At 45.7% G+C, this 27,060-nt stretch overlaps 1 protein-coding gene and 1 long non-coding RNA gene across 3 annotated transcripts in view; one reads left to right on the top strand and one right to left on the bottom strand.

Annotated features, from left to right (window-relative positions):
* Positions 1-13,313, top strand: part of LOC139264663 (uncharacterized) — a 45,353-nt gene extending 32,040 nt beyond the window's left edge. The window contains exon 3 of the long non-coding RNA XR_011593392.1: positions 12,978-13,313. This is a non-coding gene — a long non-coding RNA (uncharacterized lncRNA). The remainder of the gene's footprint in view (positions 1-12,977) is intronic.
* The window catches only part of zeb1b (zinc finger E-box binding homeobox 1b), a 194,194-nt gene that overhangs the window by 18,043 nt on the left and 149,091 nt on the right, over positions 1-27,060 (bottom strand). For both annotated transcript variants that reach the window (XM_070881524.1, XM_070881525.1), the window contains one exon: positions 13,200-13,308. In XM_070881524.1, coding sequence (XP_070737625.1) covers positions 13,200-13,308 — 109 coding nt within the window. The remainder of the gene's footprint in view (positions 1-13,199; positions 13,309-27,060) is intronic.

Here is a 27,060-nt window from a genome sequence, read left to right as displayed (position 1 = left end):
AGGACTGATAGATGGGGAGAGACTGGATCAACTGGGCTTGTATCGATTGTGTTCTTAACAGATGAGGCTGCACACAGGGAGCTTAAAGTAACAGTGACCTCAGTCTTTAATAAGACACTCCAGAATGAGGAACAGGTCTTAGGGGCCGGCTTATATACAGTGCTCCCAAGGGATGCTGGGATCCCTTGGGACTTCAGGGGATGAGCTCCCTGGTGGCGGAACATGGGAGTGCATACTTTACAGATACACAACATCACTCCCCCTCCAAAGTCAAAGTGAAGACTATTTACAAGGTGAGGCAGTTGGGAGCCTTTCTTTCCCTGGTGGACCACCTCGGTACAAATGTCTGTTCTGGTGTATTGACTGTGCCCTCGCTGGGCTGCGAGGTGAGCCTGGCTTTGCTGGGCTGTTGGGCGTGATAGATTCATTTCCTGGTCCAACATGGTGTCGTTGATCCTTTGGGTGTGTGTTGTGGGCTCGAAAAAGATGGCATCTGCTGTGGGTTGTTCAGAGTCGTCTGTGAACCGCAGCCTCGTTTGGTCCAGGTACTTTCTGCAAATTTGTCCATTGTCTAGTTTGACTACAAACACCCTACTCCCTTCTTTAGCTATCACCGTGCCCGCGATCCACTTGGGACCATGTCCATAGTTTAGCACATACACAGGGTCATTCAGATCAATTTCCCGTGACACAGTGGCACGACCATCGTTTACATTTTGTTGCTGCCGCCTGCTCTCTACCTGATCACGCAGGTTGGGGTGACCCAGCGAGAGTCTGGTTTTAAGTGTCCTTTTCATAAGTAGCTCAGCCGGGGGCACCCCTATGAGCAAGTGGGGTCTCGTGCGGTAGCTGAGCAGTACTCAGGACAGGCAGGTTTGGAGCGAGCCTTCTGTGACTCATTTAAGGCTCTGTTTGATGGTTTGTACTGCCCACTCTGCCTGCCCATTGGAGGCTGGTTTAAACGGGGCCGAGGTGACATGTTTGATCCCATTGCGGGTCATGAATTCTTTAAATTCGGCACTGGTGAAACATGGCCCTTTGTCACTGAGCACTATGTCAGGCAGGCCGTGGGTGGCAAACATGGCCCTCGGGCTTTCAATAGTGGTGGTGGTGGTGCTTCCCGACATTATTTCACATTCAATCCATTTTGAAAAAGCATCCACCACCACCAGGAACATTTTACTGAGAAACGGGCCCGCATTGTCAACATGGATCCTCGACCATGGTCTGGAAGGCCAGGACCACAAACTTAGTGGTGCCTCTCTGTGTGTGTTGCTCAACTGAGCACATACGCTGCATTGCCGTACACAGGACTCTAAGTCAGAGTCGATACCGGGCCACCACACGTGGGATCTGGCTATCACTTTTATCATTACTATACACGGGTGTGTGCTCTGGAGATCGGAGATTAACGTCTCCCTGCCCTTTTTTGGTATGAACTACGTGGTTACCCCAGAACAAGCAGTCTGCCTGAATGGACAGCTCGTCCTTTCGCCGCTGGAACGGCTTGATTGGCTCTTGCATTTCAACGGGGATGCTGGCCCAGCTCCCATGCAGTACACATTTTTTTTTTTTTTACTAGCGACAGCAGAGGATCTTGGCGGTCCTAATCTGGGGGGCGTGACAGGTGATTAACATTTTCAAACGCTTCCATGACCATCAATAAGTCTGCGGGCTGCGCCACCATCAACAAGTTTGCAGGCTGCGCCATTTCCACCCCCGTGGTGGGCAATGATAGCCGACTGAGAGCATCTGCACAGTTCTCGGTGCCTGGCCTGTGGCGGATGGTATAGTTATACGCTGATAGCGCGAGTGTCCACCTTTGTATGCAGGCTGGGCATTAGTATTTATCCCCTTGTTTTCAGCGAACAGGAATGTGAGGGGCTTGTGAGCGGTTTCCAGCTCAAATTTGAGGCCAAACAGGTACGGATGCATTTTCTTTACCCCGAACACACACGCTAATGCCTCTTTCTCAATCATGTTGTAGGCCCTCTCGGCCTTCGACAGGCTCCTGGAAGCATAGGCGACAGGTGGCAACTTCCCCGCAATGTTAGCTTGTTGTAATACACACCCGACTCCGTACGATGACGCGTCACATGCTAGCACAAGTCTTTTACATGGGTTATACAATACAAGCAGCTTGTTGGAGCATAAAACATTTCTGGCTTTCTCAACAGCAATTACTTGTTTTTTTTCCCCCATACCCAGTTCTCACCTTTACGCAATAACACATGTAGAGGCTCTAAGAGGGTGCTTAACCCCAGTAGGAAGTTACCAAAATAGTTGAGGAGTCCCAGGAACGACCGCAGCTCCGTGACATTCTGTGGCCTGGGCGCGTTCCTGATAGCCTCTGTCTTGGCGTCTGTGGGCCGAATGCAGTCCGCCGTGATCTTTCTCCCCAGAAACTCCACTTCTGTTGCCATGAAGACGCATTTCGACCTCTTCAGCTGCAGCTCGACGTGATCCAGTCACTGGAGAACCTCCTCCAGGTTTTGTAGGTGCTCGACGATGTCCCGACCCGTGACCAATATGTCGTCCTGAAAGATCACTGTGTGTGGTACCAACTTGAGTAGGCTCTCCATGTTTCTCTGACAGATCGCTGCAGCTGACCGAATTCCAAACGGGCATCTTTTGTAGATGAACAATCCCTTGTGCGTGTTGATGCAGGTGAGGCCCTTCGAAGACTCCTCCAGCTCCTGCATCATGTAGGCCGAAGTCAGGTCGAGCTTGGTGAACGTCTTGCCTCCTGCCAGTGTCGCAAATAGGTCGTCTGTCTTAGGTAGCGGGTATTGGTCCTGTAGCGAGAAACGATTAATAATTACTTTATAATTGGCGCAAATCCTGACCGTGCCATCACGTTTGAGTACTGGAACAATCGGGCTGGCCCACTCGCTGAATTGCACTGGGGAGATGATGCCCTCGCTTTGCAGCCTGTCCAGTTCGATTTCTACACTCCCTCATCATGTGAGGTACCGCTCGCGCCTTGTGGTGAAAGGATCGTGCCTCTGGGACCAAGTGGATCCGCACCTTCGCCCCGGAAAAGTTTCTAATGCCTGGCTCAAAAAGGGAAGGAAATTTGTTAAGAACCTGGGTACATGAGGCCTCATCGACATGTGATAGTGCTCAGATGTCATTCCAGTTCCAGCGGATTTTCCCCAGCCAGCTCCTTCCAAGCAGTGTGGGGCCATCGCCCGGGACAATCCAGAGTGGCAGTTCGTGCACCGTGCCCTCGTAGATGACCTTGACCATGGCGCTGGCCAGGACAGTGATAAGGTCTTTGGTGTACGTTCTCAGTTTCGTGTGGATGGGGTTCAGGGCTGGTCTGAGTGCCTTGTTGCACCACAGTCTCTCAAACATCTTTTTACTCATGATGGATTGGCTAGTGCCAGTGTCCAGTTCCATGGCTACGGGTAAGCCATTCAATTTTACATTTAGCATTGTGGGTGGACATTTTGTCGAAAATGTGTGCAACCCATGTACTTCAGCACCTGCCTCCTCTGAGGCTCGAAATTGCTTTGATCCACCATGGACCGATCTTCCTCTGCCACGTGGTGGTTAGCAGGTTTTGCAGAGCTTGCAGGAGGTACCGCATTGTTCCACAGCTCTTGCAAACATATCCTTTGAAGCGGCATGAATAGGCTGAATGGAAGCCTCCACAACACCAACAAGGTGTGAATTGCCTTGCATTCATCCTTTGTTGGGGACTCAGTCATCTGGGTCACCTGAGGCCTGCTGGCAGTTGCAGTCTCGTGGGTTCTGCCCTGTACATTTCTGCTCGCAAACATAATTCCAGTTAATTTATGAACATTGCTAGCACTTGTGTGCTGAGAGATTTGTTTGGTGTTATCACTGGTGGACATAAACGCCTGTGCTATCGCAATGGCCTTACTGAGGGTCGGTGTCTCTACAGGCAAAAGTTTTCGTAGGATGGTCTCGTGGCCAATGCCCAGTACAAAAAAGTCTGAGCATTTGCTCCAGATAGCCATCAAACTCACATTGTCCTGCAAGTCGCCTTAGCTCGGCGACGTAGCTCGCCACTTCTTGACCTTCAGATCGCTGGCACGTGTCGAACCGATACCTTGCCATCAGCACGCTCTCCCTTGAGTTAAGCTGCTCCCAAACCAGTGTACACAGCTCCTCATACGACTTATCTGTAGGTTTCACCAGAGCCAGAAGATTCTTCATGAGGCTGTAGGTCAGTGCCCCGCAGACTGTGAGGAGGACCGCTCTCCTTTTTGCAGCGCTTCCTTCTCCGTGCAGCTCGTTGGCTACAAAGTACTGGTCTAGCCATTCGACATAGGCTTCCCAGTCTTCACCCTCCGAGAAGTTCTCCAGGATGCCCACAGTTAGCTGCATCTTTGCGTTGGATTCGTGTACTCGTCGCCAGTTGTTGTGTTCCTAACACAGATGAGGCTGCACACAGGGAGGTTAAAGTAACAGTGACCATAGTCTTTAGTAAGACACTCCAGAGTGAGGAACAGGCCTTAGGGGTCAGCTTATATGCAGTACTCCCAAGGGATGCTGGGATCCCTTGGGACTTCAGGGGATGAACTCCCTGGTGGCGGAACATGGGAGTGCATGCTTTACAGATACACAACAGTATCCACTGGGGTTTAGCAGAATGAGGGGGGATCTCATAGAAACACATAAAATTCTGATGGGATTGGACAGGTTAGAGGCAGGAAGAATGTTCCCGTTGCTGGGGAGTTCCAGAACCAGGGGTCATAGTCGAAGAATAAGGGGTAAGCCATTTAGGACCGAGACGAGGAGAAACTTCTTCACTCCGAAAGTGGTTAACCTGTGGAATTCTCTGCCGCAAAAAGTTGTTGAAGCTAATTCGTTAGATATATTCAAAAGGGAGTTAGATATGGCCCTTACGGCCAAAGGGATCAAGGGATATGGAGAGAAAGCAGGAAAGGGGTTGAATGATCAGCCATGATCTTATTGAATGGCGGTGCAGGCTCGAAGGACCGAATGGCCTGCTCCTGCACCTAATTTCTATGTTTCTATGAGTAAGCCATATGGCCCATCGAGCCCATTTAATAAGACCATGGCTGATCTTCTCAACCTCAACTGTACAGTACAATGTGTTCTGATCGGTACAACGTATTCGGATAGATATGATGTATTAAGAACATAAGATATTGGAGCAGGAGTAGGCCATTTGGCCCCTCGAGCCTGCTCCGCCATTTAATAAGATCATGGTTGATCTGATCATGGACTCAGCTCCACTTCCCTGCCTGCTCCCCATAACCCTTTACTTCCTTCTCACTCAAAAATCTGTCTATCTCCACCTTAAATATATTCAATGACCCAGCCTCCACAGCTCTCTGGGGCAGAGAATTCCATAGATATACAACCCTCAGAAGAAATTTCTCCTCATCAGTTTTAAATCGACGGCCCCTTATTCTAAGACTATGTCCCCTAGTTTTAGTTTCCTCTATGAGTGGAAATATCCTCTCTGCATCCACCTTGTCTAGCCCCCTCATTATTTTATAATTTTCAATAAGATCACCTCTCATTCTTCTGAACTCCAATGAGTATAGGCCCAACCTACTCAACCTATTCTCAAAAGTCAAACCACTCATCTCCGGAATCCACCTAATGAATCTTCTCTGAACAGCCTCTAATGCAAGTAAATCCTTGCTTAAATATGGAGACCAAAACGGTACGCAGTACTGCAGGTGTGGCCTCACCAACACCCTGTACAGTTATAGCAGGACTTCTCTGCTTTTATACTCTATCCCCCTCGCAATAAACACCAACATTCCATTTGCCTTCCTGATTACTTGCTGTACCTGCATACCAACTTTGTGTTTCATGCACAAGGACCCCTAGGTCTCTCTGTACTGCAGCACTTTTTCGCCATTTAAATTGTAATTTGCTTTTGTATTATTTCTGCCAAAGTGGATAACCTCACATTTTCCCACATTATACTCCATCTGCCAAATATTTGCCCAATCCCTTTGCAGATTTTGTATGTCGTCCTCACAATTTTCTTTCCCACCCATCTTTGTATCATCAGCAAACTTTGCTACATTACACTCGGTCCCTTCATCCAAGTCATTAATATAGATTCTAAATAGTTGAGGACCAGCACCGATCCCTGCAACATCCTATTAGTCATTGTTTGTGAACCAGAAAATGACCCATTTATCCCAACTCTCTGTTTTCGGTTAGTTAACCAATCCTCCATCCATGCTAATATATTACTCCCAACCCCGTGCGCTTTTATCTTGTGCAGTAACCTCTTATGTGGCACCTTATCGAATGCCTTCTGGAAATCCAAATACACCACATATCCACTGGTTCCCCCTTATCCACCTTGCTCATTACATCCTCAAAGAACTCCAGCAAGTTTGTCAAATATGATTTCCCTTTCGTAAAGCCATGCTGACTCTGCTTGATTGAATCATGCTTTTCCAAATGTCCCACTACTGCTTCCTTAATAATGGACTCCAGCATTTTCCCAACGACAGATGTTAGTCTAACTGATCTGTAGTTTCCTGCTTCCTATTTTAAAATAGGGATGTTACATATGCAGTTTTCCAATCTGCTGTGACCGCCCCAGAATCCAGGGAATTTGCTAGATTAGAACCAATGCATCTACTATTTCTGCAGCCAATTCTCTTAAGACTCTAGGATGTAAGGCATCAGATCCAGGGGACTTGTCCGCCGTTAGTCCCATTATTTTACCTACTACTACTTCATTACTGATAGTGATGATATTAAATTCCTCCCTACCTATAGCCCCTCAATTATCCACTATTGGGATGTTTTTAGTGTCTTCTACCGTGAAGACCGATACAAAATATTTGTTCAAAGTCTCTGCCATTTCTCGGTTCTTCATTATCAATTCCCCAGTCTCATCCTCCAGGGGACCAACATTTATTTTAGCCACTTCCTTTTTATGTACCTGTAGAAACTCTTACCATCTGTTTTTATATTTTGTGCTAGTTTACTTTTATAATCTATCTTCCCCTCTCAATCATTTTTTTAGTTGTTCTCTACTGGCTTTTAAAAATTTCCCAATCCTCTGGCCTCCCACTAGTCTTGGCTACATTGTATGCCTTGGTTTTCAATTTGACACCCTCCCTTATTTCCTTAGTTAGCCATGGATGGTTATCCCTTCTCTTAAGGATATATTTTTCTTGCGAGTTATGAACTATTTCCTTAAATGTCTGCCACTGCTCATCAACTGTCCCATTCTTTAGTCTATTTTCCCAGTCCACTTTAGCCAACTTTGCCCTCATACCTTTGTAGTCTCCTTTATTTAAGCTTGGGACCCTGGTTTGAGAACCAACTTTCTCACCCTCCAACTGAATTTGAAATTCAACCATATTATGGTCACTCATTCCAAGAGGATCTTTTACGACGAGATCATTTATTAATGCTGCCTCATTACACAGTACCAGATCTAAGGTAGCCTGCTTCCTGGTTGGTTCTGCAATGTACTGTTCAAGGAAACTATCCCAGATACACTCCATGAACTCCTCCTCAAAGCTACCCTGGCCAATTTGCTTTGTCCAATCAATATGAAGGTTAAAATCACTCATTAGTGCCATTCCTTCATTACAAGCCTCCATTATTTCTTGATTTATACACCGTCCAACAGTAACTGTTAGGGGGCCTATGGAGTACACCCACCAGCGACTTTTTCCCTTTATTATTCCTCATCTCCACCCAAACTGATTCAACATCTTTATCCTCTGAGGCCAATATTGTTTCTCACTAACACACTGATCCCATCCTTTAGCAACAGTGCTACCCCACCTCCTTTCCCTTTCTGTCTGTCCTTCCGAATTGTCAAATACCCCTGAATATTTCGTTCTCAGTCCTGGTCACCTTGCAACCATGTCATTTGTATGTATGTGTGCCGTCAACTCATCTATTTTATTACGAATGCTATGTGCATTTAGGCAAATAGTTTTTACATTTGTTTTTCTACCCTTTTTTCCTGCTTGTTTCCTCTGTTCTTCAAACTCACTCTCTACATTTTTGCTTTCTAATTCCAGCTTTCTCCTCTCCCTACTATTCTCACGTTCCCATCCCCCTGCCAAGCTAGTTTAAACCCTCCCCAACAGGTATGAGGTATTTTGATTAGTACTCTTGTAAACTGAATCAATCTTTGTTGTTATCACAGATATATTGTAGACTTTCACTTCTGTGTAATCCTAATGCTTGTAAATAAAATATCAGTGTAATTTTAGCCAGACAACATTGTATTTTCTACTTAATGGAGAGGTCACAACTGCATGGTCAGCAACTGTGCAACTTCCAGTGTCAAGTATCTTGGAGAAAATGGTGGTCATTAATCCTGTGGCACACGAGTCTCATTCCTGACATGTAATGGGTTGATCGTGTCAGATCATAAGGGATATGGTTCCACTTGTGAAAGCTTAAATTTGCTCAAAATGCAAGTGAAAAATGGGGGGGTGGGGTGGGGGGGAAGGCACACCAAATTGTAATACCATAGCACTATCAAAGGTGGATGGGGGGAAATGGGTTAACTATGATTTGTTGTTGAGGCCTATCTAAAGTGTGACTTTTGGAAGACAAGTCCACAAAATAGCATTTAATAACAATATGAAGCTTATTCCCTGTAGCCAGCTTACAAAAAGGCCAGAGCACTTCCAGGCATTACATGACCAGACAATCATAGCTCATGTTAAGTTTTTATTTTATCCAATGACCTGCCAGCATGCAATAAAAATGTATACATTTCACAGGCAATCTCAGCAAACACTACAATTACACAAATCTTTAGCCCCAGTGGTATAGCATGTTAGAACTTCAAAGATGTCTGGTTGACTCGACTGCTCAGTATGTTCAATTTTCAAGAGATCCAATGGAAAAAATAAAGCTGTATCACATTCTTCTGAAATATTTCAAAGCATTTCACAGATAATTACTTCACAGGTAATTTATAGTCGGTAAACAGTAGCCGTTTTCTATACAACAAGATCCCACAAACAGAAAATAGATGAATGACCACAGTTAATCCATTTTTAGTAGTATTGTTTGAGGGAGGAAATGTTTGCCAGAGCTATGAGAGAACTTTCAGTTCCTCATAGGATTTTTCACATCCACCTAAAGCATCAGAATAGGTAGATGACTCGTTTGAGGGACAGCACCTTCAACAATGCAGCAATACACTACAGCACATGACAGAGTATGACACTCAGTTCCTGGAATAAGACTTCAATCCACCAATCTTCTGATTCAGAGGTGCTAACAAAGCCAAAATGCTTTACCTTTCAGGCCCCTTTCACAAATCTTAACACTAAAGGGAGCTTTCTTACTCATTTTTTAATCTATAAAATGGTGAAAAATTCAAAGAGGCATTAAAAAATAAATCTGCAAATCAAGTCAAAAGGATGGATGCTCCAGTCTAAAGTCTTATTTTGAAAGCATTGAACCCAAACTTTTGCAAAAGAAAAGAAAGACAGGATAAAGGACAGTACAGGGATCAGACCCTATTTAATTAATTTGCTGCTCCAAGAATTACATCATAGGAGTGAGACAACTCTCCTGGTCTAATACAATTGCCATCTGACTTGACAAAATAATGAACAACTATCAGAGAGAAGCTGCCTGGTAGGAAGATTTCTTGATCAAAAAGTTAGTCACTGACTGGTGTCCGTTACAATTGGGAATCCTACAGGCCAAAGTTCTATCTATCCCCTCTGGTCTTCCCTTTTAGGTGGCACAGACCTGATATAACCTTTACTTTGACCCCTTTTTGCCATTGACAGTTGATGTTCTTTTACATTTAGAATTGACTCCCCATGGTCATTCCAAATAAATTTCAGGTTTTGTTGGCTTTTCCTCAGCCAATTCCCTAAGCAGAAAATTTGCCTTGTAATGAAGCCCCAACAGCTTTACCCAAGGTGTTCATAGTGACCTGATATTCTTGGCAGTCATGTATGCTTCCATTTTAAAGATCATGAATAATGCATCTTGCAACAGGTTACCAGTTTATATAATATCCAACAAAAACTCAAATTTGTAAGTGTGGGCTAGTGTAAATTTGGATACATTCTACCCTATAAATCTATATGAAGGTACCCTCTCCTCCTGCAGACAATTTCATGCTATCTCCTGTACAGATTTCCATAATGCACGCTGGAGAAAAAAAGTTCACAAACTCCAGCCAAGACCAAAGAAAATGTACTCAAATCCTTTCAAACCAATTTTTATTTTTTTCTCTCATCCCTCTGCTCCTAAGGTGCTGACTCATGCAGGGATACAGTTCCACAAGGACTAGCAGCTTTCTAGTTTTTGGCAAATGTTGGCAGGCTATTTGACTTGGGACACCTCAGGAAAGCTTGATTCCGTTTTGACCTGATGTCCACGCACTGATATTTTTCAAGCAGGGACTACTAATTAGCAATCAGAGACACATATTCTGCTTGATTTTTTCATTGTCTAGACTAGCTCACATGCACTGTAGACAATCCAAGTAGTGAAACTGCTGCTCCAGCGGAGATCAGCTAGCGCAGCACAGATAAGGGACTGAATCTGGAATTTTTTTGGTCTGTATGGCTTAGTTACATAAGGTTAGATGAAATGGGGTGGGAAGAAGCTCGTATGGAGCATAAACACTGGCACAGAGCAGTTGGCCCAAAAGGCCTGTTTCTGTGCTGTACATTCTACGGAGTTACACACGTTGGAACTTTCAACTTTGGCAGAGGTGTAGAACAGGCGGTCGGATCAGTTATCACCCGTTTTACACCCTGCTGTAATTTAAAGTGCCCCCCACAGAGTCTTAACCAACTGAGTAATTTCGATCTTTCAAACTAATGTTATAGTGGGCTGTAAAAGGTGGATGAAAGAAAGATGCAAGGAAAAATAAATCTCTGGAAGTGGTCAATTATAATACATCAAGGATTGAGGCATAACCTGAGATACAAGACATAGTAGGTAAGGATACTAAAAATTGGTGGTTTGCACACTAAACTTATCAAAAGATCTGAGCAGGCAGCATCAAAGAATGAGGGCCTAAAGGCAGTACTATTCTCATAGGGGAGAAATTCGGTCGCTGAGCGCCTCCCGTTAGCACCTGAGGGTGGGGGCGCTAAGGGGATAGCGACCAGGTGCGGCGAATGCAGCAATGCCCACGGACTTCAGTGCCGATTTAGCACTAGCTCCTAGTTCCTCGCAGATCGTGACGTCATAAAGTGCACAGCACCCAGTTATCGCCCCGAATGTAAAATTGACTCTCGCCCTCTGCTTTATCACCTCGTGCGGACAACACCAGCAAGAGGAGGTGGGCCACTTGGGGAACGGTAATTAAAGGGAATGGTTTTCAGCTAGCGCAACCGTTATTATTTGTACCAGTCCGGTGCCTGTGCAAAGTTTTTCATGTTTCACTGGTACAAGTTGTGAGAGTGGGGCTGTAATGGCAGTCGTGCAGGTCGCCTTGCAAAATAGAACTGCCGACAATTAGCTTGTGCAGCATCATTGGTGAGGGAAGCAGCCTCTCATGCAGTTACCAATGCACTCGAAATTGTTTGGCGCTCTGCCGCTACCGCCCGGCTCTCAGACTACGAGAAGTGGTTAGCGCTTGATTTAGCGCTCCACTTCCCTCTTGGAGCTAAAACTGAATATCGCTGGAGGAGAGAATGATTAGCACCTGCCACTACTTGTTCAACTTTTCTAAATTTGGGGCACTACTGAATTTCTAGCTCATGCGGTTTTTCCTTCCACTCACCCCAAATCTAGATTCCAAGGGGCTTTGAGTAACATGCAAATATTTTTAAATAACTTAACTGAAACAAATCAGAGAAAAGGCAGAAAGGGGATGGGTCTTTCAAAGATGGTCAGAGCATTCATTGGCCGAGGTCAGTGACTATGCATTTCAGAAGGATCAGTCTTAAATGAATGATTGTATTGGTTGGGTCAAGACAGATGGAACCACCAGACCCCCTCAGGTTTCATGACAAGGTGGATAGTTAAGATCATAAAAAAGCCAAATGCATTGTGCTCAGTCACTTGAAGAAATAGTGGTGACATCTCGAATTATGCCCTTAAAACAGATCAGTCCCAAGGGAAAATATGTTCTGGCCTGAAGTGCTTTGTGGATTTGGAAAGCGGAACCAATTCCAAAGACTGATATCTAGTGCAAGTGTACTTGTGTCAAACGCCGTCGTGTTTTCAAACAATATGTCCCATTACAGGATATGTATAACTTGAATCTTGGTGGTGCAGGCATACTGGAGTACTTTTAATTCCTTTAAATAATATCTGCATGTGTACTGCAGGACCAAAACTACTTCAAAGGTTAAAATGACACTATTTATCACTAATTGATCTGGGAATAGAAAAATAGATATTTTCCTTTTAAAGAGCAGTTGACTGGGGGAGGGGGGGGGGGCGGATTCAAAAACTTTTAGTATACGTTCATTGATGTCCTTTACCCACTGACTGATCACTTATTACCTTAAAAGATAAATGAAGAGAAATCTGCTAAATGCCAGAAAGTAATGACAACTTGTATTTATATAAAACATTTAACATAGTAACGTGTTCCAGGTACTTTACAGCAGTGAGGAAAATGGATGCTATTTACTTCTTCCATTTAAAGTTACAAACATAAGCAGCCCATGTTGATGAATTTTGGTTAAAGCAGCTACAATAGTGAAAATTCAAGTCAGGAATGACAAAAGCCATTTGGCGAATTCAGATCGTGTATAATTTGCAATACCAGAAATGTTCCAATTTATTTGATTCCTTAAGGCAGATGAATAATCATTGGTAAACCTTCCAGAGGAAGAGGGGGCAGAAATCTCTAATCTACAAAAGTAGTCAATGGAACATGGCAGGATATCAATCCCATATAAAAAGCTACATTCAAATTTGCCCACTTGCACTTCACAGATTATGACTTGCCTCATCCCAACATGGCTGCAACTGTACTGCTCCATTTACATCTGCACTTATCCTCCTAACTGTCAATCTCTTTTTTTCCCCCAAAGAAAAGGTTCAATACAGCATTAAGCATTTCTGAGGGAAGTCGATCGCCACTCTGTGAGGTGAGTGTGGGCGATAGAGAAGAGAGCACAGGAAAACAACTAATCAGGCTAACACATGGATATGTTTGATTTGATATTTGGAAGATAAAGTACATCTCATCAACAAGCATCCTCCTTTACCATCTACTTGAAGCACTAAGGCACCAAAAGAAATTCTGTACTTACCACTGTGGATGCGTAAGTGCTCCTTTAGATGATGCTTGTATTTAAATGCTTTTCCACATTCAGTGCACTTGAATTTCCGGTTCCCACCCGTCTGCGTTACAACATGGCGCTATTTAAATAAAAAGAAAAAATAAAGCTTGTTCAATAGTTCATTTTACATTTTCTCAGAAGATTACATAGCTAACAGATAAACAGCAGTCATGTACAAAAATTGTATCTTTGCTGGTTTTAGATAAATTATAAAGATATCACTCAAATGACAAAAATGAATTAACTTTGCAATATTCGCACACGCTGCTGGTCATGTGAATAACTGCAAAATTATAAAGTACTTTAGGCTGGATTTTCGGCTGGTTGCTGCCTCTGATTTCACCCCGGAGGGGCAGCAGCGGTAAGCTCTTCCGGGCAGGCGGCCAGCATCCAGCGCTCCACCGGGGTTTTCGGGGCCGGTTTTGGCAGGATGTGGAGCATTATCGCCCAGAAGAGGAGAGCTGGTGTGCAACACCCCTGGTTGTGACACCAGCTCGATTTTTGGCTCCTGCCCAATCCGTAGAACGCTGTGAAAGCAGACGGTCTGACCTATAGTGACTGCAGTGAGGTAAGTAATGTCGACCTCAGGTAAGTGTGATTGTTTTTTTTGCAGTTTATGTTGTGGTGGCGGGACTTATTTATTGGGAATGTTTTTGGTGGGTTTTTTTTCCTCCCCCGGCCTCTCCGAGCACTCCGAGGCCAGCTGTTTAGCTCGGGATTTTTGCATGCTCAGCCAGCATAGCTCCCGAAGAGAGATGTGCAATGCCTCCCTTAGCACTCCGTTCCACACTCAGGGCTCAGCTGCTGAATATTGCTGACTGCGACGCAAACTGTTCCCGGGCACAAACTTTACCGCCCCGCCGTCATACCATCCTGAAATGAGCAAAGCCGAAAATCCAGCCCTATGTGATGCAGTATGTGCTATGGTCTCCAGCTGTTTTTTTCTCCCTCACCAACATTTGAATTCCGATTGATGTGCCAATGTTGTGCCATTCCCCAGCCACCTGAACATAAAGGAAAATTATTAGCTGGTACAGTAACCCGTTAATTTTACAGTTATGTGCTCTGCTTATCAGCAGAATTTAAAATAGAATCTGAATAAAAGTTCTGGTGAGAGGATTGTAGTGACTTAGACTAGTTGGTTACTGTATCATCTACAAACTAGGCATAACTAGGTGGAGCTACTTCAAACAGGCTTATTGTTGGCCGTGTTTATTGAATCACAAATGGGTTAGACCAGATTTCTGATTGGTGGACAAAGGAGGATGCTTGGAGGACAGACACACCCAACAGTTTGTCTGTAATGTGTAATTTGATCCTGCCTGCAGTGGAGAACTCTGCAATGCAATGTGTAATGTGATCCGGTCACGTCAGGCAGCCTACAGAAAGTGGATCTGTAGCTAGCTTTGTGAAGATCCTCTGTTATCTAATGTTCTGCAATTCTAATTATAGTTGTCCAAAAACGTTATACTCTAATTAGTGGGATAGTTACTTCTTTGGAGTTTTATGGGGTTTTTATCTTTTGGAAGAGATAAATATTCTTAACTTATATTTATATAGCGCTTTTAACATAGTGAAACGTCTCAAGGTGCTTCACAGGAGTATTATGAGATTAAAGATTTGACACCAAGCCGCATAAGGAGAAATTAGCGCAGGTGACCTAAAGCTTGGGTCAAAGAGCTATGTTTTAAGGAGCATCTTGAAAGAGAAAAGACAGGTAGCGAGGCGGATAGGTTTAGGCAGGGAGTTCCAAACCTTGGGGCCAAGGCAACAGAAGGCACGGCCACCAATGATTGAGCGATTATAATCAGGGATGCTCGAGGGCAGAATTAGGGGGTGTTGTGGGGCTGGTGTAGATTACAGAGATAGGGAGGGGAAAGGTCATGGAGGGATTTGAAAATAGGGATGAGAATTTTGAAATCGAGGCATTGCTTAACTGGAAGGCAGTTCAGGCGTTGAACAGGAAGCTTTAATACAGAATGAAGGGTCCAAGATCAAAGTTACAACTTTAAGGCAGAGGCACTCATTAAAATAGGAAATGGAAAACAAGTACAACAAATACTCAATGGCCTCCGGATCTCAAGGGCTGCTACTATAGCAGGAAGCTAGTAAGGATTTTCCAGTCAGTAAACCAATACGTGTGGGGTGTGCGTGTGCATCCAACCTTCTGACACACCAGCGAGTTCACAATGGGGTGAAGCCTGCTCAGTGTGAGAAAGGATTCACGAATTCATCCAGTTGGAAGAACGTGATCCATGTCTAACCAGGGGGGCGGGGGCGGGGGCTGGGGGGGGAAAAAGAGAAAAAGAGAGCGCGCATGATCTGCCTTTCCATCTGGATCACGTTCTTGCTCTCATCTCAATATTCTGTGTGCTCTCTCCTCTACCCCTACGATCCCCTCTCCTCCTCTTCTTCCCCGCCCCCACACCCCTGGCCAATCCTGTCTCTTCTCCTCTTCCCCACACTGCCCCGCCCTTCTCCACAGGGAGGAAACGTGGTTGTGGCCACAGGCCAGTGGCTGGAACCTTCGGTGCACATGGCGACTCTGATGGGGTGGGATAGTTTTTAGGCCCTGCCCCCATACGGTGCGTATGCGCAGAACTTGTTCATGCAAATAATCACTCCGCTTATTGTTAGTAAAGTGACGGTAAGGGGGGAGAATATGGAGATAAATGCTAACACTGTACATTGCATGACCAGTGGTCAGGATCTTAATGTGTAACTCATGGTTCATGTGACATTCATCTGATGTAACTATTTGTTATTTTAATCCAAGTTATTCCATGGTTAAATAAGTTGTACTGAATAACTTGATAATGGTCTATTTTTAATGACTTTGCAAACAAATCAGAGGGCAATTTTAACAGAAACCGGTGGGTGGGTAATTAAAATCACCCAGGTTACTTATCTGTCCTAGAGACACAAAAAGCACGACAAATCCACCCTGACAAATTACCGCCCATCAGCCTACTCCCAATCATCAACAAAGTGCTGGAAGGAGTAACATAGAAACAGAAAATAGTTGCAGGAGTAGGCCATTTGGCCCTTCGAGCCTGCACCACCATTCAATAAGATCATGGCTGATCATTCCCTCAGTATCCCTTTCCTGCTTTCTCTCCATACCCCTTGATGCCCCTAGCCGTAAAGGCCATATCTAACTCCCTCTTAAATATATCCAATGAACTGGCATCAACAACTCTCTGCGGCATAAGAACATAAGAATTAGGAACAGGAGTAGGGCATCTAGCCCCTCAAGCCTGCTCCGCCATTCAACAAGATCATGGCTGATCTGGCCGTGGACTCAGCTCCACTTACCCGCCCGCTCCCCGTAACCCTTAATGGCAGAATTCCACAGATTAACAACTCTCTGAGTGAAGAAGTTTTCCTCATCTCAGTCCTAAATGGCCTACCCCTTATCCTAAGACTGTGTCCCCTGGTTCTGGACTTCCCCAACATTGGGAACATTCTTCCCGTATCCAACTTGTCCAGTCCCGTCAGAATCTTAGATGTTTCTATGAGATCCTCTCTCACCCTTCTAAACTCCAGTGTATAAAGGCCCAGTTGATCCAGTCTCTCCTCATATGTCAGTCCAGCCATCCTGGGAATCAGTCTAGTGAACCTTCGCTGCACTCCCTTAATAGCAAGAACGTCCTTCCCTGATTAGGAGACCAAAACGGAGCACAATATTCCAGGTGAGGCCTCACCAAGGCCCTGTACAACTGCAGTAAGACCTCTCTGCTCCTATACTCAAATCCCCTAGTTATGAAGGTCAACATACCATTTGCCTTCTTCACCACCTACTGTACCTGCATGCCCACTTTCAATGACTGATGAACCACGACACCCAAATCTCATTGCACCTCCCCTTTTCCTAATCTGCCAGCATTCAGATAATACTCTGCCTTCGTGTTTTTGCCCCGAATGTGGATAATCTCATATTTATCCACATTATATTGCATCTGCCATGCATTTGCCCACTCACCTAACCTGTCCATGTCACCCTGCAGACTCTTAGCGTCCTCCTCACAGCTCACACCGCCATCCAGTTTAGTGTCATCTGCAAACTTGGAGATATTACACTCAATTCCTTCATCTAAATCATTAATGCATATTGTAAAGAGCTGGGGTCCCAGCACGGAGCCCTGCGGCACTCCACTAGTCACTGTCTGCCATTCTGAAAAGGACCAGTTTATCCCGACTCTCTGTTTCCTGTCTGCCAACCAATTCTCCATCCACGTCAGTACATTACCCCCCAATACCATGTGCTTTGATTTTGCACACCAATTTCGTGTGCGGGACCTTGTCAAAAGCCTTTTGAAAGTCTAAATACACCACATCCACTGATTCTCCCTTGTCCACTCTACTAGTTACATTCTCAAAAAATTCCAGAAGATTTGTCAAGCATGATTTCCCTTTCATAAATCCATGCTGACTTGGAACGATCCGGTCACTGCTTTCCAAATGCGCTGCTATTTCATCCTTAATAACTGATTCCAACATTTTCCCTACTACTGATGTCAGGCTAACTGGTCTATAATTACCCGTTTTCTCTCTCCCTCCCTTTTTAAAAAGTGGTGTTACATTAGCTACCCTCCAGTCCATAGGAACTGATCCAAAGTCAATAGACTGTTGGAAAATGATCACCAATGCATCCACTATTTCTAGAGCCACTTCCTTAAGTACTCTGGGATGCAGACTATCAGGCCCCGGGGATTTATTGGCCTTCAATCCCATCAATTTCCCTAACACAATTTCCCGCCTAATAAATATATCCTTCAGTTCCTCCTTCGCACTAAACCCTCGGTCCCCTAGTACTTCCGGAAGGTTATGTGTGTCTTCCTTCGTGAAGACAGAACCAAAGTATTTCGGTCCAAACATGGATACAGAGCTTATTTTCTGAAGTAAGGCGAGAGTGACCGCCCTTGACATTAAGGCAGCATTCGAGAGTGTGGCACCAAAAACTGAAATCAATGGGGTTTAGGGGAAAACTCTCCAGTGGCTGGAGTCATACCTGGCACAAAGGAAGATGGTTGTGGTCGTTGGAGGCCAATCATCTCAGACCCAGGACAATGATGCAGAAGTTCCTCAGGGCAGCATCCCAGGCCCAACTATCCTCAGCTGCTTCATCAATGACTCCTCCATCACAAAGTCAGAAGTGGGGCTGTTCGCTGATGACTACACAGTGCTCAGCTCCATTCGCAATTCCTCAGATATTGAAGAGCTGGACAACATCCAGGCTTGGGCTGATAAGTGGCAAGTAACATTAGCGCCACACAAATGTCAAGCAGTGACCATCTCCAAAAAGGCAGCATAACCACCCGCTCTTGACATTCAATGGCATCATCATTGCCTAGTCCCCCACCATCAACATCCTGGAGGGGACTCACCATTGACCAGAAACTGAAGTGGACGAGTCACATACATTCAAATGTTGGGTATTCTGTGGCGAGTTGCTCACTTCCTGGCTCCCGAAAGCCTCTCTACCACATACAAGGCACAAGTCAGCAGAATGATGGAATATGCTTCACTTGTCTGGATGGGTGCAACTCCAACAACACTTAAGAAGCTCAACATTATTCAGGACAAAGCAGTCCGCTCGATCAGCACCCCATCCACTCCTTTCACCATATACGTACCATATCTGTAGTATGTACTATTTACAGGAAGCACTACAGCAACTCACCAAGGCTTCTTCAGCTGCATCTCCCAAACCAGTGACCTTCACCACCGAAAAGGACAAGGGAGTTAGGTGCATGGTAACACCATTACCTCCAAGTTGCCCTCCAAATCACAAACCATCCTAACTTGGACATATATCGCCATTCCTTCACTGTCTCAAGGTCAAAATTCTGAAACTCCCTACCCAACAGAATTGTGGGAGCACCATCACCACATGGATTGTAGCAATTCAAGAAAGCAGCCCACCAACTTAAGGGGAACTAGGGATGGGCAGTAAATGCCAGCAACATCCACATCCCAAGAATTATTATTTTTTTTTTTTTAAATGATGTAGGGAACTGATGGTTCCTGATTTTAACCTACTCTATTCTGCAGGCGCCAAATGCACCTACCCAAAGCCAACGGGGCCATTTAACATAGAAACATAGAAAATAGGTGCAGGTGTAGGCCATTCGGCCCTTCTAGCCTGCACCGCCATTCAATGAGTTCATGGCTGAACATGCAACTTCAGTATCCCATTCCTGCTTTCTCGCCATAGCCCTTGATCCCCCTATTAGTAAGGACTTCATCTAACTCCTTTTTGAATATATTTAGTGAATTGGCCTCAACAACTTTCTGTGGTAGAGAATTCCACAGGTTCACCACTCTCTGGGTGAAGAAGTTTCTCTTCATCTCGGTCCTAAATGGCTTACCTCTTATCCTTAGACTGTGACCCCTGGTTCTAGACTTCCCCAACATTGGGAATATTCTTCCTGCATCTAACCTGTCGAAACCCATCAGAATTTTAAACGTTTCTATGAGGTCCCCTCTCATTCTTCTGAACTCCAGTGAATACAAGCCCAGTTGATCCAGTCTTTCTTGATAGGTCAGTCCCGCCATCCCGGGAATCAGTCTGGTGAACCTTCGCTGCACTCCCTCAATAGCAAGAATATCCTTCCTCAGGTTAGGAGACCAAAACTGTACACAATACTCCAGGTACACAATACTCACCAAGGCCCTGTACAACTGCAGCAACACCTCCCTGCCCCTGTACTCAAATCCCCTCGCAATGAAGGCCAACATGCCATTTGCTTTCTTAACCGCCTGCTGTACCTGCATGCCAACCTTCAATGACTGATGTACCATGACACCCAGGTCTCACATTTATCCACATTATACTTCATATTGCATGTCGGGTCCTGATGACATCTGCGGGCACCGACTGCAATTTTAACTCAGTGGCCTGAATGGGAAACCACAATTAATTTCCTATTGGGTGAAAACAGTGGGAAGGAGGATCCAGGCCAGGAGGAGATTTTAAAAAGCAAAAACAATGTTTTTAAAATATACTTTCACCGTGGGACCAGGAGGAGCATGAAAGCTTAGGCCATCGCTGCTGTGAACATTACCCCACTTCCTGATTGTGAGCCCCCCCCCCCCCGTGGAACTGCAGCCCTTTCTCAATCTTAAGAACCCTGCAAAACTGCATAGGAGGCCAATCCCACCACAGTGGGTGCCATGCAATTTTAGGCCACTTCTCGGTGGGAATGGGTGTGAAGTTGGCAGCGGGACTTTAATCAGACTCAGATGTTAAAATATCCCTGTTCTCATTTCCAGAGCAGTGGGTAAGTTTCTAACTGTCAGAGTAAAAAATCAGGGCCATGGTACATAAGCATTTGGATTACCTCAAGTAGCTGCTGTGCAGGCTAAAGTCTAGAAATAGTTTGTCTCCAAGCAATCACCAACATATTGTTTTGATGCAGAAATCTAGCGGTCATGGATTGCCATAGGACAAAAGAAAAATCACAGCAGCTTCCAGGATAATAAGCATTAACATGTCGAATTAGATGACTGTCATCCCACATAAGCTGTACCTTTAGAGGATGAAAACCCTTCATACTGAAGTTATGATGTCTTGGATAAACAATCAGACTAAATACTGCAAGCTCAAAGTAAGTGTGACCGTAGTCCTTTATTACAGATCTCAGCCTAACTCTCCAGCCTGTGAGGCCTCCTTATATACAGCTGCTCCCAAGGGATTGTGGGATCCCTTGGGACTCCAGGGGATAAGCCCTCTAGCGGTTAGACATGGTATTTACAGGTTGACATACATAACACTTCCTCTTTCCTCTCTCTCTCTCTTTCTCCCCCCCAAGTCAATAGTGTAACTATTCACAATGTGAGTCAATCTGGGGTCTTCCTTTCCCTGGTTGATCGTCTCGGTGCAAATGCTGGTGTTGGTGAGTCGTTTGTTGGGCCTTCGCTGGGCTGCAGCGGGTGATGGGTTCTGCTTCGTGGTCAACTGTTGGGTCGGTTGCCACTTATGTGAGTTGGGAGGGTCGAAAAAGGTAGCGTCTATTGTGGGTTGTTCTGGATAGTGCGTAAACCTGGTTTGGTCCAAGTATTTCCTGCAGGTGAGTCCATTTGCGGGTTTGACCACAAACGCCCTACTCCCCTCTTTGGCCAAAACAGTGCCAGCAATCCACTTGGGACCTTGTCCATAGTTCAACACAAATACAGGATCATTTACTTCAATTTCACGTGACACATTTGCGCGATCATGATATGTATTCTGTTGAAGCCGCCTGCTCTCTACTTGTTCGTGTATATCAGGGTGGACTAACGAGAACCTTGTCTTAAGTGCCCTTTTCATGAGTTCAGCGGGAGGGACATCGATGAGCGACTGGGGTCTTGTACGGTAACTAAGCAGGGCTCAGGATAAGCGAGTCTGCAGTGAGCCTTCGGTTACCCTTTTCAAGCTTTGCTTGATGGTTTGAACTGCTCGTTCTGCCTGACCGTTGGACGCTGGCTTAAACGGGGCAGACGTGACATGTTTGACCCCATTGCGGGTCATGAATTCCTTGAATTCGGCACTGGTAAAGCACGGCCCATTGTCACTTACAAGAACATCAGGCAGGCCGTGCGTGGCAAACATGGTCCGTAGGCTTTCAATGGTGGCAGCGGACATGCTTGCCGACATTATCACACATTCAATCCATTTGGAGTACACATCTATAACCACTAAAAACATTTTTCCCAAGAATGGGCCTGCATAGTCAACATGAATCCTAGACCACTGGAGGGCCAAGACCATAAACTTAGTGGCGCCTCCCTGGGTGCATTGCTAAACTGGAAACATGTATTACATTTGTGCACACAGAATTCTTAAGTCTGCATCGATACCGGGCCACCACACATGGGATCAGGCTATCGCTTTCATCATTGCAATGCCTGGGTGGGTACTGTGGAGATCACTAATGAAAGTGTTCCTTCCCTTTTTTGGTACAACTACTCAATTACCCCAGAGGAGGCAGTCTGCCTATATATATATATATATACACATTTCATCTTTGTGCCGCTGGTTCAGCTTTATTTCTTCCTGCATCTCTAATGGGACACGAGGCCAACTCCCGTGGAGCACAGAGTTTTTTTTTTTACTAAAAAGACAATAGGGGGTCCTGGTATGTCCAGGTTCTAATCTATCGGGCGGTAACAGGTAATTGCTCACTCTCAAGTGCTTCCATTACCATAACTAAATCTGCAGGCTGTGCCATCTCCACCCCGGTGGTGGGCAATGGTAGCCTACTGAGAATATCGGCACAGTTTTCTGTGCCTGGCCAGTGGCGGATGGCGCAGTTGTATGCGGACAACGTGAGCGCCCATCTCTGGATGCAGGCCGATGCATTCGTATTTATCCTCTTGCTTTCAGAAATGAGGGATATAAGCGGCTTATGGTTGGTTTCCAATTCAAATTTGAGCCCGAACAGATATTGGTGCATTTTCTTTACCCTGTAAACACATGCTAACGCTTCTTTTTCAATCATACTGTAGGCCCTCTCGGCCTTAGACAGACTTCTGGATCATAAGCAACCGGTTGCAATTTCCCAAATTCATTAGATTTTTTTGCAATACACACCTGACCCCGTATGACGACGCATCACATGCTAGGACCAAACGTTTACATGGATCGTACAATAAAAGCAATTTGTTTGAACATAACAGCTTCCTAGCTTTCTCAAAGCCATTTTCTTGGCTTTTACCGCATACCCATTCATCTCCCTTACGTAGTAAAGAGTGCAGGGGTTCTAACAAAGTGCTAAGACGCGGTAAGAAGGTACCGAAATTGTTCAGGAGTCCTAGAAACGACTGCAGCTCCGTCATGTTCTGTGATCTCGGTACGTTCTTGATTGCCTCAGTCTTCGAATCGGTGGGCCTGATGCTGTCCGTCGCGATTCTTCTCCCCCAGAACTCCACTTCAGGCGCCAGGAAAACGCACTTCGAGCCTGAGCCCCATACGATTAAGCCGACTTAAGAACTTCCTCCAGATTCTGCAGGTGCTCGACGGTGTCCCGGCCTGTAACCAAGATGTCGTCCTGGAAGACCATGGTGTGCGGGACCGACTTCAGCAAGCTTTCCATGTTTCTCTGGAATATCGCCGCGGCCGACCGAATCCCAAACGGGCATCTGTTGTAAACGAAAAGACCTTTGTGTGTGTTGATGCAGGTGAGGCCTTTCGAAGATTCCTCCAGCTCCTCGTCATGTAGGCCGAGGTCAAGTCCAGCTTTGTGAACGTTTTCCCTCCCGCCAGCGTCGCAAATAGGTCGTCTGCCTTTGGTAGCGGGTATTGATCCTGCAGCGAGAAACGATTGATAGTTACTTTGTAATTACCACAGATTCTGACGGTGCCGTCTCCCTTGAGGACTGGAACAATCGGACTGGCCCATTCATTGAATTCGATCAGCGAAATGATGCCCTCTCGTTGCAGCCTGTCCAGCTCGATCTCCACACTCTCTCTCATCATGTAAGGTACCGCTTCGCCTTGTGATGGATGGGTCGTGCCCACGGAATCAAATGGATCTGCACTTTTGCTCCTTGGAAATTCCCGTGCCTGGTTCGATCAGTGAGGGGAACTTGCTTAGGACCTGGGCACATGAGGCGTCATCGATGGACGAAAGCGCTCGGACGCCGTCCCAGTTCCAGCGTATCTTTCCCAACCAGTTCTTGCCGAACAGCGTGGGGCCATCGCTCGGTACCACCCAGAGTGGTAAGTCATGCACCGCTCCGTCGTAGGAGACCTTTGCAGTAGCACTGCCAATTACGGGAATCAGTTCCTTTGTGTACATTCTAAGTTTGGTACGAACAGGAGTCAGGACTGGCCTTGAAGCCTTGTTGCACCACAACTTATCGAAAGTCTTTTTACTCATTATGGATTGGCTTGCGCCCGTGTCCAGCTCCATGGACACCTGGAGTCCATTTAATTCAACCTTCAGCATTATCGGGGGACACTTTGTGGTAAATGTGTGCACCCCATATACCTCTGCCTCCTCGGTCTGAGGCTCTGGTTCGTCATGATCCACCGTGGATCTGTCTTCCTCTGCAACATGATGGTTTGCAGGATTAGCAGGGTTTGCAACTCGTCCCATTGTTCCACATCCCTTGCAAACGTATCCTTTGAAGCGGCATGAATTGAATCGATGATCACCCCTGCAGCGCCAACAAGGTGTTACATAGAAACATTGAAACATAGAAAATAGGTGCAGGAGTAGGCCATTCAGCCCTTCTAGCCTGCACCGCCATTCAATGAGTTCATGGCTAAACATGCACTTCAGTACCCCCTTCCTGCTTTCTTGCCATACCCCTTGATCCCCCGAGTAGTAAGGACTTCATCGAACTCTCTTTTGAATATATTTAGTGAATTGGCCTCAACAACTTTGTGGTAGAGAATTCCACAGGTTCACCACTCTCTGGGTGAAGAGGTTTCTCCTCATCTCGGTCTTACCCCTTATCCTTAGACTGTGACCCCTGGTTCTGGACTTCCCCAACATTGGAAACATTCTTCCTGCATCTAACCTGTCTAAACCTGTCAGAATTTTAAACATTTCTATGAGGTCCCCTCTCATTCTTCTGAACTCCAGTGAATACAAGCCCAGTTGATCCAGTCTTTCTTGATAGGTCAGTCCCACCATCCCGGGAATCAGTCTGGTGAATCTTCGCTGCACTCCCTCAATAGCAAGAATGTCCTTCCTCAAGTTCGGAGACCAAAACTGTACACAATACTCCAGGTGTGGCCTCACCAAGGCCCTGTACAACTGTAGCAACACCTCCCTGCCCCTGTACTCAAATCCCCTCGCTATGAAGGCCAACATGCCATTTGCTTTCTTAACCGCCTGCTGTACCTGCATGCCAACCTTCAATGACTGATGTACCATGACACCCAGGTCTCGTTGCACCTCCCCTTTTCCTAATCTGTCACCATTCAGATAATAGTCTGTCTCTCTGTTTTTACCACCAAAGTGGATAACCTCACATTTATCCACATTATACTTCATCTGCCATGCATTTGCCCACTCACCTAACCTATCCAAGTCACTCTGCAGCCTTATAGCATCCTCCTCGCAGCTCACGCTGCCACCCAACTTAGTGTCATCCGCAAATTTGGAGATACTACATTTAATCCCCTCGTCTAAATCATTAATGTACAATGTAAACAGCTGGGGCCCCAGCACAGAACCTTGCGGTACCCCACAAGTCACTGCCTGCCATTCTGTTAATTGCCTTGTATTCATCACCCTTGATGGCGGACTCCGAGTCATCTGCGGACGTACAGCTACAGGCGTGTAAGTCCTGCCATGTACATTTCGATTCGAAAACGTTACTTTGTTCACAGTACTTGCAGCAGCACCAATGTGCTGGAAAATTTGTTTGGTAATGTTACTGGTGGAGATAAATGCCTGGGCTATCGCAATGGCTTTACTCAAGGTTGGGGTCTCTACAGTCAACTGTTTGCGAAGTAGTACTTCATGGCCAATGCCAAGTACAAAGAAGTCCCTGAGCATGTGCTCCAAGTCTCCTTCAAATTCGCAATGTCCTGTAAGGCGCCTTAGCTCGCCACTTCCTGGCCTTCAGACCTCTTGTACGTGTAGAACCAATACCTCGCCATCAGACGCTTTCTTTCGGGTTTAGATGGTCCCGGACCAGTGTGCACAACTCATATGATTTCTCTGTGGATCTTGCTGGAGCGAGCAGGTTTTTCATGAGGCTATATGTTGGTGCCCTCCAAACAGTGAGGAGGATCACCCTTCATTTGGCAGCGTTCCCTTCTCCTTCCAGCTCATTGGCCATGAAGTATTGATCAAATCGCTCCACGAAGGTTTCCCAATTATGTCCCTCCGAAAATTTCTCCAAGATGCCCACAGTTCTCTGCATTGTTGGTTGGGGTTTGTCATCTGTATCTCGTCGCCAGTTTTGATGCCTTGGATAAAGAGTCAGACTAGATACTGCAAGCTCAAAGTAAGTGTGACCGTAGTCCTTTAATACAGATCTCCGAGTGCCTCTCCAGCCTATGAGGCCTCCTTATATACAGGTGCTCCCTAGGGAGGGATCCCTTGGGACTCCAGGGGATAAGCCCTCTGGTGGTTAGACATGGTAATTACAGGTTTACATACATAACAGTAGTAATTTAGGGATGGGTTAGATGGAGCCTTTACTAAGTTCAATCAATGGCACCCTGGATTTGTGGGAATTTAGTCACTTAATAAAAGTGGAGTGCTCGCTTCCTGCTTTGGTACTCAACAACAACTACTTGTATTTATATAGGATCTTGAACATAGTGAAATGTCTCAAGGCACTTCACAGGAACATTATGTGATAAAGATTTGACACACGAGCCACATACGTAGAAATCAGTGCAGGTGACCAAAAGCCCAGTCAAAGAGGTATGTTTTAAGGAGTGTCTTGAAGGAGGAAAGAGAGGTATAGGCAAGGAGATCCAGACCTTGGGGCCTAGGCAACAGAAGGCATGGCCACCAATGGTTGAGGGATGCGCAGCAAGGCAGAATTAGAGAAGCGCAGACATCTGCGGGGGGCGGGGGTGGTTGTGGGGCTGGAGCAGATTGCAGAGATAGGGAGGGGAGAGTCCATGGAGGGATTTGAAAATAAGGATGAGAATTTTGAAATCGAGGTATTGCTTAACCTGAAGCCAATGTACGTCAGTCAGCGAGGGGTGATAGGTGAGTGGGACTCGATCAGAGTTAAGACACGGGAAGCCGAGTTTTGGATCACCTCTAGTTTACGTAGGGTCGAATGTGGGAGGCCAGCCAGGAGTGCGTTGGAATAGTCAAGTCTAGAGGTAACAAAGGCATGGATGAGGGCTTCAGCAGCGGGTGAGCTGAGG

This window comes from Pristiophorus japonicus, chromosome 5, assembly GCF_044704955.1.
Source record: "Pristiophorus japonicus isolate sPriJap1 chromosome 5, sPriJap1.hap1, whole genome shotgun sequence".
NCBI lineage: Eukaryota > Metazoa > Chordata > Chondrichthyes > Pristiophoridae > Pristiophorus > Pristiophorus japonicus.
Note: the sequence above shows the minus strand (reverse complement) of the source record. Positions and strands in the feature narration are given on the sequence as shown.